General features: G+C 42.4%; 1 protein-coding gene across 1 annotated transcript in view; it reads left to right on the top strand.

Annotated features, from left to right (window-relative positions):
• gphnb (gephyrin b) overlaps positions 1 to 13,227 on the top strand; it is an 88,034-nt gene that overhangs the window by 68,105 nt on the left and 6,702 nt on the right. Inside the window, exons 13-21 of the mRNA XM_058614173.1 lie at positions 6,191 to 6,233; positions 7,650 to 7,787; positions 9,037 to 9,129; positions 10,357 to 10,412; positions 11,086 to 11,205; positions 11,391 to 11,449; positions 11,902 to 12,055; positions 12,655 to 12,776; positions 12,918 to 13,005. Coding sequence (XP_058470156.1) covers positions 6,191 to 6,233; positions 7,650 to 7,787; positions 9,037 to 9,129; positions 10,357 to 10,412; positions 11,086 to 11,205; positions 11,391 to 11,449; positions 11,902 to 12,055; positions 12,655 to 12,776; positions 12,918 to 13,005 — 873 coding nt within the window. The remainder of the gene's footprint in view (positions 1 to 6,190; positions 6,234 to 7,649; positions 7,788 to 9,036; positions 9,130 to 10,356; positions 10,413 to 11,085; positions 11,206 to 11,390; positions 11,450 to 11,901; positions 12,056 to 12,654; positions 12,777 to 12,917; positions 13,006 to 13,227) is intronic.

Genomic DNA, 13,227 nt, shown 5'->3' with positions numbered 1-13,227 from the left:
AGAGGCCTTTTACCGCAACATGCCGCATGTCATTCTTCCTTTTTCCCCCTGCTGTCGTTTCCCGCCCTCAGGCTCCTGCCTTCACTCCCCAGGGAAGGAGACTTAGCTCTGGATTGCTGCTGTAGCATTTTGTCCTGCCCTCTTCTGCTCTGTAGCTATCACTCCAGCACTTTGTCCCTCTTGCTCCATCCCATGGGGGGCGAGGCAGTTGAAGCGGGTTGAAGCGAGCCCGCCTTACCCCCTTCGCAGCCCCGCTCCTCCTCTGCCTCGCGGCGGACGGATAAATCTTCCTCTTTTTTGCATAATTTGTCTGACAGGCCCCCTTTGTTTTGTGCTGAGCTCAGCACTGCAGTGGTAGCATCCCATCATTTACTAAAGCGTCTCCTCAGCTCGCGCGTTATTGGCTCCATCGATTTCCCCCGGGGTGGCTCGCAGGCCCCGGGCCACGTGCCTCGCTGACCTGGCCACACTCACTATTCCGTGTCCATATGCACGGCCGCCACCGCCACCTTATCCCCAGTCCATTGATCTTCCTGGCAGATCTCCATGACAACCCGTTGTCAGGCTGTTTCCGCGGCAACTGTGGGGTTAGCCTGTGGAGTGATTAGTGTTTCTGGCATGGAGGCTGGTGTGTGTGTGTGTGTGTCGTCTATGTGCCTTTAAATTGCTGTCACGACCAAATCCTCAGATGTATACACTCAAATTGACTAAATTCAATTATTATTTGTGTCATTTATTTAATTTTTTTTTTTGGGGGGGGGGGGGGGGGGGGGGTTATAATAGTTTCTAAAGTGTTAAACTTGCACTCCTTGTGTTTGTGTGTCTGTGTTCACATTTGCATCTCTCATAAGAGCACATTTTCTCCTCTCGCTTGGTCGCTCTCTCACCGGTATAGCGTGGGATTGCAGCAGAGGGTATTTTAGAAGACGAGTGAGATAGTGTTTAACAGTCTGCTTTCTTCCACCCCCCCCCACACACACACACACACACACACACATGCACACACACACTACACGTCTAAAAACACCCCGTTCACCCATTCGTTCACACACTCTCCTCACTTCCTCACACACTTCTGTGTTGCTTTTCCATCTCCATATGCAAACTGTCTCCCCCCCATGGCTCTCTGATGGTATGATCTTTTTCTACTGAGCTATTTTTCGCTATACTGAGGTCTTGCCTTTTTTTTTTTTCTTGCACCTGTGTCAGTCTCAGTGTCATCACTACACACTGCATTTAAAAGGGTTTTTTTTTTTAGCTGTCTTATTTTCACGGTGACTGTATATTTACTGCACTAATCCCTGCAGCTGCAGGACAGATTAATGATACCTTACCAAAGGAAAAAAAAGAGAGTGTGTGGTTAAGAAAGTAGAAAGTAGAAAACTTTGTGATTCTTGTGGTTTTGTCTGTGTGTTTTAAAGAAACCAGCCAGGTAGTGAGATACTGATGTAATTGTTCTGTGTTAATTGTGTCCTATTGTTTTTTGTAAATATTTTAGTCCTCTGTAGTTCTTCTTTTTTGTCTTTACAAGGTTCCCCTTGTACGGAAATGTCCCAGCTGTCGATTGTTAGTTTGCCTCTGTGCTTTTTCAATGTATGCAAGTTTGATCTGTGTTTGGCTGTAGCTGTATTTAGATCCCTTAATCCCCCACACACACCTTTGTCTTTCTGTTTTATTTATTTATTATGAATTCATCTCTCTCTCTCTCGCTCGCTCTCCACTTTTCTGTCTCACTCTATAAATAGTATATTTGATATCGTTACAGTTGTGACACAAATCTCCTAGCAACCACAGCTGCTGCCATCATGGACATCCACTGTAAAATAGACTAAATAACACCATGGAAATGACACTGCACTGATCGTTTATTTCTTATTATTAATTGTTTCATGAGGAGATTTTGATTGAAATTGAGTATAAAACCGTCAACAATGTTTCTGTGATGCAGGACGTTCTTCAGCTCCTGTTCTTCTGATCTTGTCTTGCTTTAATGTGCTTTAACAGATTGGGAAGAGTAAGATCAGTAGAACAAACATTGTTATGAGGTAACAACACAAAGATGCTACATAGCTTATAGTGAATGCATCGTATTGCATTTAAATCAAAGAAGTAGTGACATTTCTGACAATATTTGCCTAATTACCCTTTCACTACAAAGGTAATATACGGTGAACTTGCATGTAGTAAGTCATTTTGAAAACGTAAGTCTTAAGGTATAGTAAGTACTAACACAACAGAGGGAAAGGGAATGTAGGATAAATCAAAGAGGGAAACGCTGGTGTTTTCGTTTCTATATGAGAGAGCTGGATATAGTGACGTCAAGTGCTAGTGGCCACTTGCGGTACTGCAATATGAGAAATTTCCTGTGAACATAAACTGCAGTGAACAGCTGTAAAACTGTTGACAGGATAGTTTAGACAGTCTTTATGATTGCATGTGTTTTATACATAAAGTTTGGGAGCATGACACGATGGCAGGGTTACACATGAGCAGTGGGCCACACAACACAAATGCAAATCAGCATTGTATGAATTGATCATCATGGACAGACATGACACGTGACCTCTTTTTAGACATCGTGTTTAAACATGAACAAAAAATATCCTATTGACTCTCAACAGTGATAATTAGCTGATTAAATGATCAGATAACATGATTTACAGCCAGTCTTGTAACAGCTAATAATAACAACAACATTACAACTTAGTTATAGTCCGGTAAAAGAAGAGTTGCTGATGTCATAATACTGGTCAAATCAAGCAGAGAAGTTAATTTGTGTAATAAGTGAGTTATGTTGAGTTATGAGTTGTGGTTCATGATCACAGGAGCTGAAGCAGGACGTCTAGTTTCATGTGTCAACAATCAGTTTGTGCCTGAAAGGCCTCGACATTTTTCTCTTTATTCCTATAATTCTATCTCTATCACACTTGTTGCTTGTAGTGGACGCCTGTCTGTCTGTTGTCCTGTGGTCCGTCCGTCTGTCTTGTCTTGTCATGTCATGTCTGTGTGTGTGTGTTTGTGTCTGCGTGTGGTGTCGTTGCCGGGACAGATGCACTGATGCCTGTGATTCGATGCTTTATCTCCACTAGCTCCAGTGTAGGTTGGAGGGGCTTAAAGATGATCGCAGGAGGACCTTCAGCTCTCGAGTAACTATCCCGCCCCCCTCACCCACCCCTCTCTTTCCCCTTCTTGCCCCACCCTCCTCCGAGGAGCGCGCAAAACAAACGCCCCGCTCTGTGTCCCCCCCCCCCTTCACCCCCTGGCTTGCCTAGCTTTCTCTCTCTCTGTGTCTCTCTCTCTCTCTGTCTCACTCTGTGTCTCTCTCTCTCTCAGCTGTCAATCACTCTCTTCCTCTCGCCGTGTGTCCTCTCGTTCTCACTCTGTCTGTCGTTCACTCTTCGAGTCTTGCTGTTTCCCTCTGTCCGTTCTGTTTCGGTCTTCTTCCTGTCTCCCACACGCACACACTCTTCCTGTCGTTCACTTTCCCCCGCCCGTCCGTCTGTCTTTCTTCTTCTTCCTCCTCTCCCCCCATCTGTCTCTCTCTCTCTCTCTGTCTCTCTCTGTCTCCGTCTCTCCGGTTAACATGCTCTGCTTTCAGTAGCCCTCTATGTCTGGTGTGCTGGTTGTGTGTGTGTACAGTAGATGCCATCAGGCCACTCCAGTGGTCTTTCTTGTTTTTTTCTTCCGTTCCTCCCGTTTTCCCTCCTTTCCGCTGTGTCTCGGCTCTGTAGTTTAGTGAAGTCTGTCAAGTTCGTGCTTCATTTGTTTCTTTTATTTCTTGGGCTGTGGGACAACTTCATGCTGAATCCTCATCCTCCCACTCTCTGTCTCTCTATCTGTCTCGCTACTTTTTCCTCACACTCTCTCTCGCTGTGTCTCTCCATCCCTCAGACTCCACCATCCCCACCCTCTTTGCCCGCCCCACGTCCCATCTTTCACCCTCTCACCTTGGCTGTTTGGTGCCCAGTGGTGTCGCAGTATATAAGCCTAGTTATGGTGGTGGTGAGGGAGGGGAGGAGAGAGGAAGGGGTGGGTGGGTAGAGAGAGACCTTCACCTTCACCATGGGTGTTTTGGTTCTCCATACACCACACACTGCCCACTCCCAACTTCTGCGAAACCTCCAGGTCATAGCTGTGACTGAGGAGCAGCAGCGGCAGCAGCTCCCGCAGAAGAAAGGAAGAAGTGTCATAGTCAGCGCGAGTGAAAAACATGTTAGAACAGACGGATAACAACTAAAAAAAAACAAGTCTGTCGAGTCAGGCGACACATACGAGCAGAGAAAATACACCACAAAAAAAAGAAGGTGAGAAATTTGCCCAAAATACAATGGGCCAAGAGCTGCTTTTACCTTACTGCACTTTTTTTTTTTTTTAAAGCTAAGAGACAAATAAATTCAAGTAACAGGCCCAGAATCTTCACACCAAGTGTAAAAATTCTGGCATCAAAGTTAATTTTGGCTGAATTTATATACTCTCACTGGACCCAGTTTATCCAAGCGGGCCTATAATTTGTGATAATGATGATATTATTCTGTGCCAAAATCTGTAGCCTCTTAAATTAAACTGCAGCCTTTAGATTCTCTTCTAGTCTCGCCTATGCCGTTGAGTTTCCCAAAAGCATGTTTCGCGCTTTACGTTGATAAACCTAATTAATTCACCATTAACTAGGTGCTTACTAACATGTATATAAGTAGCATACCAGACCTTTATTAGTAATTATTAAGCATGTATTAACACCTTAATCGTGGAAAAATCTTAATTCATGTTGTAATAGAGGTAGAATAAGGTGTTAATACATGCTTAATAATTATTAATAAAGGGTTAGTGTGCTGTTTGTGCATGTTAGTAAGCACCTAGTTAATAGTGAATATGTGTTACCGTGTTGGTCAGTTTCACCTCACCATACAAAGCTCCAAGAACATTTCAAACATAAAGTTAAACATAGATAAAAGTAATAAAAGTTTGCCAGCAGAGAAAACATGGATATCGTTCCTCTCATTTCTTGACACAAATGATAAAACATTATATTATGACAGTTTATACTAGGTATCAGCAAGTAAACGTGGCCGGTGGGCCAATTTTTTTGTAAGCAATTGAATATTCGGGCCAAATCATCGTATCTTCATCAGGCGAAAGTGCCTTAAAACGTCTTCAGTCGGAAACAAAAATCCACGTTTGCCGCCGTAAGCTAACAATAATGTGGACATTGTCTTTAATCACCAGTTTTTTTACGAAGACAAATGCAAGTGAGATATGGACATTTAATTTTCCCCTAAACCTGTCTGTCCATGACAACAGAAACCAAACATTTACTTACATTAAATTTGAATAAGTTCATATTTTAATAAGCAAATCTTTTAATCAGGTTTGTTAAATCATCTGCCGGGCCTGATACTGATGCTGGCGGGCCAGTTTTGGCCCACGGGCCACCAATTGCTGACCACTGATTTGTTCTGTATAAAGCTAGTAAGTGTACTGACTGAGAGAAACAGGAATTAATGGCAGTACAAGTGGCATTTATTTTACGAGCTGTGGTTGTATGATGCTTTTGGAAAACTCAGCCCCAATTTGAAGCCGCTCTGCTCCCTCCCCGCACCTCGTAAGTTTAGGTAAGCGCTAGTGCAGCCGTCATGCAGCATCAGCAGTCTCCAAGGAAACCAAAACCGTCCTGCACCACATCTGAACAGCCACTATCTATACTGGACACTACATCTCCACTACATTTGATGTCACACCGTAGCACAGTCGATACATCTGTTATGACCCTGTGATACACAATATTGTCACTCTGTATGTTGTTGCCTTTGTCCGTATTTCTATATATATATATACATATATATGTTAACGTTTTAATCTAATCGTAGTGTGACAGTGTGAATTCCACCTGTGATGTGACGACGTAGCTGTACTGCAATAATTGTAATTCAGGAGATGCAGCCGTCTCCCAGCAGCAGGACAAAGTGCACAGTGTAGTGTGACACGGCTCCTTTTTTTCTTTTCTTTTTTTGACTGTTTTATAAACAGCTTCTCATCTCAAAGCATGTCAAAAGAGCAGCCTGGTTTATCTCAAATTACCACTGCCTCTGCTTTCTCTCTCTCTCTCTCTCTCTCTCTCTCTCTCTCTCTCTCTCTCTCTGTGTCTGTCTTTCTTTTCTTTTTTTTCACTCCCAATCGCTCCCTCCATCTCTAGGTGCAGTCACGATGCAGCAGCAAAGAAAACATCCTAAGATCAAGTGAGTACTAAGCTCTGGATTCAAAGGCACACTCTCCCCGTGTCGTATCTGAACGCTACCACATGAACTCTCCAACACACAGAAATGCATTTTAAATGTGACGGAATGCTGTGTGTGCTGTGCTTGTGTTGTGTTTGTGTTTGTGTTTGTGCGTGTGTTTGTGTGTGTGTGAGAGAGATATTTTGCCAGAGGTTGTTAAGCCTCATGTTAAGCATCAGAATATGCTGCTGAAGCGTAAGTGTATGTTTAAAGGAGAGAAATTGGGTCAAGGGAAATCAAAGCACAGTGCCTATTCTTCGCTGTGAGGCAGAGAGGCAGTGGGAGAGCGAGGCAGCAGAGAGAAGGAGAGGAAGAGAGAGAGAGAGAGAGCAGATTACACATTAGTTACACCTTGCTTTGTTCCCTTTTACCTTTGGAATTATCACAGAGGTATTATTAGACCAACATGGCCGCTGTCGAGCACCGCTGTCATCCAGATGTGTTTCCTCCGCTTCTGCAAACCGACAGGACCATTTTATTTTTCTTGTATTATTATACATACATACTGTATGTACATTCACCGCAAAAATAAATCATGATATTAGTTTGGAAACACAGTAGATGTGCCTTGTTTGGAAATGTGCCATTCACTGCTGTCACAGCTGCCAAATCCATTGCACTTCAAATCAGCTTCGTTGATTTATTTTAGTTTTTCCTGGTGGCTTTTTTAAAAGAAAATGTCTTAAAAGTTTTGTCTCCAGAATTCATTGACTGCTGTAGTTTTCTTGCCTCATGCGTCCGCTGTGTCGAGATCGAGTCCGAGCAGACTTCTTTCTCCTCTCCTCTTAACTTTCAAATGGACTAAATTGGGATTTAAAATGCTAAAAAAAAAAGATTTATTTAGATTTAGATTTATCAAATTCATCGTCATTGAGGTCTAGATGTTATTGTTTTCGATTGGGTCTGGCTTCAGTTTTGAGTCTACGGTGCACTACATTTATACTGTTGTGTTTAAATTCTGTGCAAAATATTGCCTCACTTATCTCTTAAATATTGAAATTGTAAACTTTTTGAATTTCAACTTACTGCATGATATAACTTACCAATATTACCTTTTTTGTGGATAATTTTCATGTCAACTGGTTAGTTTTTTTTAACAGTAAAATATTTTCATACATATATTTGTAAGAAAGCTTTCCAAACTATATTCATTTCATCTACATAAGAATATTGTCTTATTCATTTACAATGTTAATATATAAACTGATACATATCATTATCAGTATTCTGTCTACAAAATTATTATAATTTAATATACTGATTATGACTCACGGAAAGTGTTTTGCCTTTTTTTTTTATGTATGTCGTGATTTTTTGTGATATTGTTTGATTTTACGATGTTTACGATGTTTTCCATTGTGTATAATGTCCTTTCAGGTCACAGTGCAGTGGACATCACTAAGGTGGCCCGGAGGCACCGCATGTCCCCCTTCCCCCTCACCTCCATGGATAAGGCCTTCATCACTGTGCTGGAGATGACCGCTGTCCTGGGCACTGAGATCATTAACTACAGAGGTGAGGAGGACAGATGTTCCGGCTCCCTTCAAACTGTCAACCTGCCCCGGATCCACAAAAGAGCCCCAAAGAAAGATTCCCAGTAGACGAATGTCCCAAATTTGTTCATCTTGCCCCCTTGACATTTCCAATTTGCCTCCACGTTACAGCTGCTGACATCAGCGGCTGAGCTCACCGGGGTGTTGACGCATCAAAGCTTTCAGATCGATGCGGCAACATGAGCTCGCTGAGTCCACGCGACAGCATTTTAACGCTGTCTGTCCACAACGAGACACCTCACTGAATCAGCAGCCTGTGTCTGCAGGTCACAGTGTCAGTCACACAGGGAATCAACACACACACACACACACACACACACACACACTTTGTCTTCAAACCAACTTCTCCTTGGTCTTTATGAGAGAGGGGAAAAAAGCACCAGTGCTCCTGCCAAATCTACAGGACAGACTTTAAATTACATTTCTGCTGCAGACATCATTTTATAGTAATAGTGATTCTCCAACCAAAGGAAAACAGACAGCAGCAAACTCTAGCGCCTGACAATGAGCATGTTGAGCAGCAAAATATGTTCTTCAAGATGCATTCAAGAATCCTCGTAAATGTCATCACTTTTCCAAACACACTCCACATGCACTCTGTTAACCAAATGATTGTTGTTGCTGCCACCTTGCAGCAGTCTTGTATAAAGTACCTTAAAGCGATACTTAAGTAAGTAAAAGTAAAAGTAAGGAGTTAGGATTGAGCCACGGTAGCGGAAGGTTGTGGGTGTCAAGACTCTGCTAGTCTATATGTGTCCTTGAGCAAGACACTTAACCTCATGTTGCAGCATGTGAATTGGTATGAAAGAAGTGTGAATGGGTGAATCTTCCTGAATTTGTGTGTGTTTTTAGAAGTACTCTACAAGTAAAGTTATTGTTTTTTTGTTTTGTTTTTACAATGGCTGCTCAGAGGAAATAAATCAGACAAGCTCACACGTGTCTTTCTTATGATACTGATAAGCTGTGTATATGCTTGTGTGTGGGTGCCTGTAACATGCATGGCTTTTTTTTCCCCCCTTCAACTGATTGATATCAAAGCTTAGATCTTCATATTAACACCCACGTAATCATAGCAAAAATAATTTTTTTCTCTCCTTCCCTGTGTTTTTGAGACATTTGGAAGGGGACGCTCACAGTCCTCCACTTGTGCTGTATATTAGAGAGAGTGTGTGTCCACACCTCACCACGTTCTTCTCCTTGTTCACCCACAGATGGGATGGGTCGAGTCCTGGCTCAGGACGTTTATGCCAAAGACAACCTGCCACCTTTCCCTGCCTCTGTTAAGGATGGTTATGCTGTGAGAGGTAAGTAAAATATACAGTATATACATCTCCCTGTACACTCCATAGCTACTGAAAGAGGAATTTAGGTCATATTATTAATATTCTCACAATACAAAGCTTATATTGACAAGTCCCTTATGTCCTTACGATCTCACTGACTCCGTCCAACACCTTCAAAGACGATTATCAAAATAAAGTACATCGGTGTGTCTCTATAAACTGTCAAGGGTTTCCTGCTCTTTCAAGAATCCATGAATTGTTCATGTCAACAACATCTAAATATAGCCTTCCAGTGCTCATGATAAACGCATGAAACAAATGTTCATAACATCACGCTCACATGATATAAAATGAACTGCGAAGTAAAAGAGATACAGATGTGATATATGATATCATATCATATGGGCCATACGGTGGAGTAGTGGCTACCAGTAGAGTCCCTGCTAAGTGGAGTTGCACAGCATAATGTTGGTTTCAGCTCAGAGAGAGACTAACAAGGCCAGTGTGTCGCTCTTTCTTCATACTCAAATACACGGACTGTCCCACTTAGACATGGACTGGACACTGGGGAAGTGGACAACTGCCTCAGGAACAATGAGCTCCCATGTGGAGACGATTAACAGGCGATGTACTGTTTAAAACCGCTTGATGTTTACCTGTTCAGAAAGATTAATGCTCACTCCATTTAGTTTTCAAGGCGAGATTCAGGCAAAGTTGGTCCACTACAGTGAGAGTTTGATTGTCTAGGAGTGCTGGATGGCAGTGAGGGGCCTGTTAACCTGGAGAGCAGGGTGGCAGCTTGTTGGCTCCAGGCAGCCTAAACACTCCTGCATATAACATCTGCTGTTGGCTCTCGCTGATGTGCTGATGAAGTAGGAGGAGGAGGAGAACACCACATCTCTGTGGATTCTTCACAAACTGTATGTCCTGAGGGCCTGACGCCTGCTGAGGCAAACATGCAGATTTTAGAGATTTCAGGCGCCTGGAGTGTGGCTGCGGAAGGAGCCAATAACCTATGAATCTCTGCAGATACAGTACAGGTGTTGTGTTTTGTTATGTTTTGTTTTGTTTTGTGCTCCTTTTGCAAAACTGCACTCTGCTGCTTAACAGGTTCACTGAGTTCATATAAATGACAGCAGCACCAATAATGTTAGTCACAGTTCATCAAATCAAATTCAGCTCTGGGCTCCATAAATGCTTGCTCGGGGTACACACGTTTAACTCCATGAAATATTTGTTATATTTTAGCGGCTGATGGCCCAGGCGACCGCTTCATCATCGGTGAATCCCAGGCTGGAGAGCAGGTTTGTGCCAACACTGTACTCAGTCATGCTCCTACAATCCTCCACATGTTTTTTATATGGATAGAAAGTGTTTTACCTTTCCTCCTTCACCTTCACATGCCTTGATTAGAGCAGAACTAGAATATCAACGTGTAACCAAACAGATTTGAGCTCTGAAACAACACTAGGCTTCTGGGGATTCATCATCACCCTCTCACCTTCTACAAAATGAGCACACATGCACTCAAGATGTACTATGACACATTTTTACACTAATAGTCCAGTGTGTATGAATGAGTGACATCTAGTGGTGAGACTGCAGATTGTCAGAAATGGGGGACTACTTTCCCCGTCAAGTACATCAAGAAACTACGGTGGCCTTCACATACCAGAAAGAATGTAGTTTTTTTTTTTAACTTTTTTGATTTTATTGTAAGTGTCCACTTAAAAAACGTGAAACGCACGCTGTGTTTGGTTTTGTCCATTCAGGTTTATGTAGAAACATGGCAAAATGGCAGCCTCTGAAAACCAAGACCCTTGCCTAATGTACAATTGCCTAATGTCATGAAAACCAAATGTTGTTTTTTTTTATTTTAAAATGTTTACACACTTACAATTATTTGTTCATCTATGTAATACATTTCAGTCACATATATATACAGATTTTTTTATTTTTGTGTGTGTTCCTGTACAGCCCACTCACACAGTGATGCCTGGTCAGGTGATGAGGGTAACGACAGGTGCTCCTATCCCCTGTGGGGCCGACGCTGTCGTCCAGGTGGAAGACACTGAGCTCCTGCGCGAGTCTGAAGACGTAAGTGTGGATTTTCACCCAACATACAGACAACAAGTAAGTCAGAACGTCACTCCAATTCAGATTTACCAACATTATAAACAAGTATAGTGATAGTTAAGCTCACGATAAACAATAAATCTTGGTCACTTGGGCAAACTGTATCCGTTCACTTTGATGGACCCGATAACTGGTTTGTCTTTCAGGGCACAGAGGAGCTGGAGGTACGAATCCTCGTCCAGGCTCGTCCAGGGCAGGACATCAGGTCAGTGTCTCCTTGTATAGGGCCGCCGTTAAGAGACCACAGTCAGATTTCTGGTTTTATTTATGAGACATTATAAATAGACAACATTTCCTTTGGCAGCAAATCTCTCCTGTATACATCTGATCGTACGCAGAATCAAACTAAGAGAGTTAGTGTGACGAGTGTTGGTAACACACTACAGTTCAGTTATGATAGTATGGAAGTAATATTAGGATAAAATGAGAATTGCTTTTGGCTTCTATCACCGTAATAACTTCAGATAAAAATTTGTTTAGTTTGTGCACTTTCACATAGTTATTACCTCGAGATGAGATTAAAAATGTACTACTACCATGTTATTACTAAACTCTGATGTAACGAGAGTCTTAAAAATAAAAAAATATGTATTAAACTGATGCATGTACAATGTCATATATGTTATATACACGTTTTAATGACACATCTTTCCGTAGGCCTATTGGTCACGACATCAAGCGTGGCGAGTGCGTGTTGGCAAAGGGAACCCACATGGGCCCGTCTGAAATCGGTCTCCTGGCCACGGTTGGAGTCACAGAGGTGGAGGTCCAGAAATTCCCCGTGGTGGCCGTCATGTCCACGGGAAACGAGGTAAGGATTAAAACTCCAGTGTGTAAATTCTGTCGCCCCAATAACGTACCCAGATGCTTTTCTGAAAGGACGACTCTACTGTCAGTCCATATTCAAACTTCTTCAGAGAAATGGGGATAATTCCTTACCGGCACAGAGCCCTGCTGGTGTGAAACGGCTCACAGAGAACTCATTTGACAATAGTAAATACTACAGCTCTAAACTATAACATTGGTTCGGGGAATTATTCCTTGCATACACATGTTGACAGATTAAGGAGCAGCAGTCTCTCCTTTTTTTCAGCCAACTTTGGTTCACGTGTCAGTAGTTTTTAATTGTATTTATTTTGATCAAAAAACTAGAAAAGGGTAACATTCTTTTCTGGTAAATACAAACATTAGGGATAAAATGACTAAATAAAACTGAGGATGTATGCCAGAACAAATTAGCCTCTCGTCATCCAGTCAAATGATGATTCCATTGACCACCGGGGAGAGAGAGAGAGAGAGAGAGAGAGAGAGAGAGAGAGAGAGGCAAAGGATGTTAGACGTTAAAAGGGAGCTACAGAATTTAAAATCAGTGATTTTTTTTCTTAAATTTCTCTACTTTTGTTGTGGAAGCTGCTGAATCCAGAGGATGACCTCCATCCTGGGAAGATCAGGGACAGCAATCGTTCCACCCTGCTGGCCACAATCCAGGAACACGGCTACCCCACCATCAATCTGGGCATCGTGGGAGACAAGTAGGCCTTCACAATCGTTCCTCAAATATAGACTTCTTCATCACTCTCTCTCTCTTCCTCTTTTCAAACCCAGTTGTCTTTTTCCTAATCCCTCCATTATTTACTTGCGCATGTGTGTGTGTGTTTGCTCGCTCCCAACAGCCCCGATGACCTTCTCAACGCTCTGAATGAAGGCATCAGCCGTGCTGATGTCATCATCACCTCAGGAGGAGTGTCCATGGGAGAGAAGGTGAGCCACGGAGGAAAGCGCACACACTTGTCCAATCATGACGTTGTGCTTCACTGACACCGTGTGGCAGAAAGTGGAACAACAAACAGACACAAATACTTTTTATCGGTCTTGTATAAAGTACCTAAAAGATTCTTACCAGAAAATGACTTTGGTAGAAGTTAAAGTCACTTTTTTATAGTAAAAGTCTTGAAGTATATGACATTTACTGTACTTAAGTAT

This window comes from Solea solea, chromosome 17, assembly GCF_958295425.1.
Source record: "Solea solea chromosome 17, fSolSol10.1, whole genome shotgun sequence".
Taxonomy (NCBI): domain Eukaryota; kingdom Metazoa; phylum Chordata; class Actinopteri; order Pleuronectiformes; family Soleidae; genus Solea; species Solea solea.
This window is presented reverse-complemented; position numbering and strand designations above follow the sequence as displayed.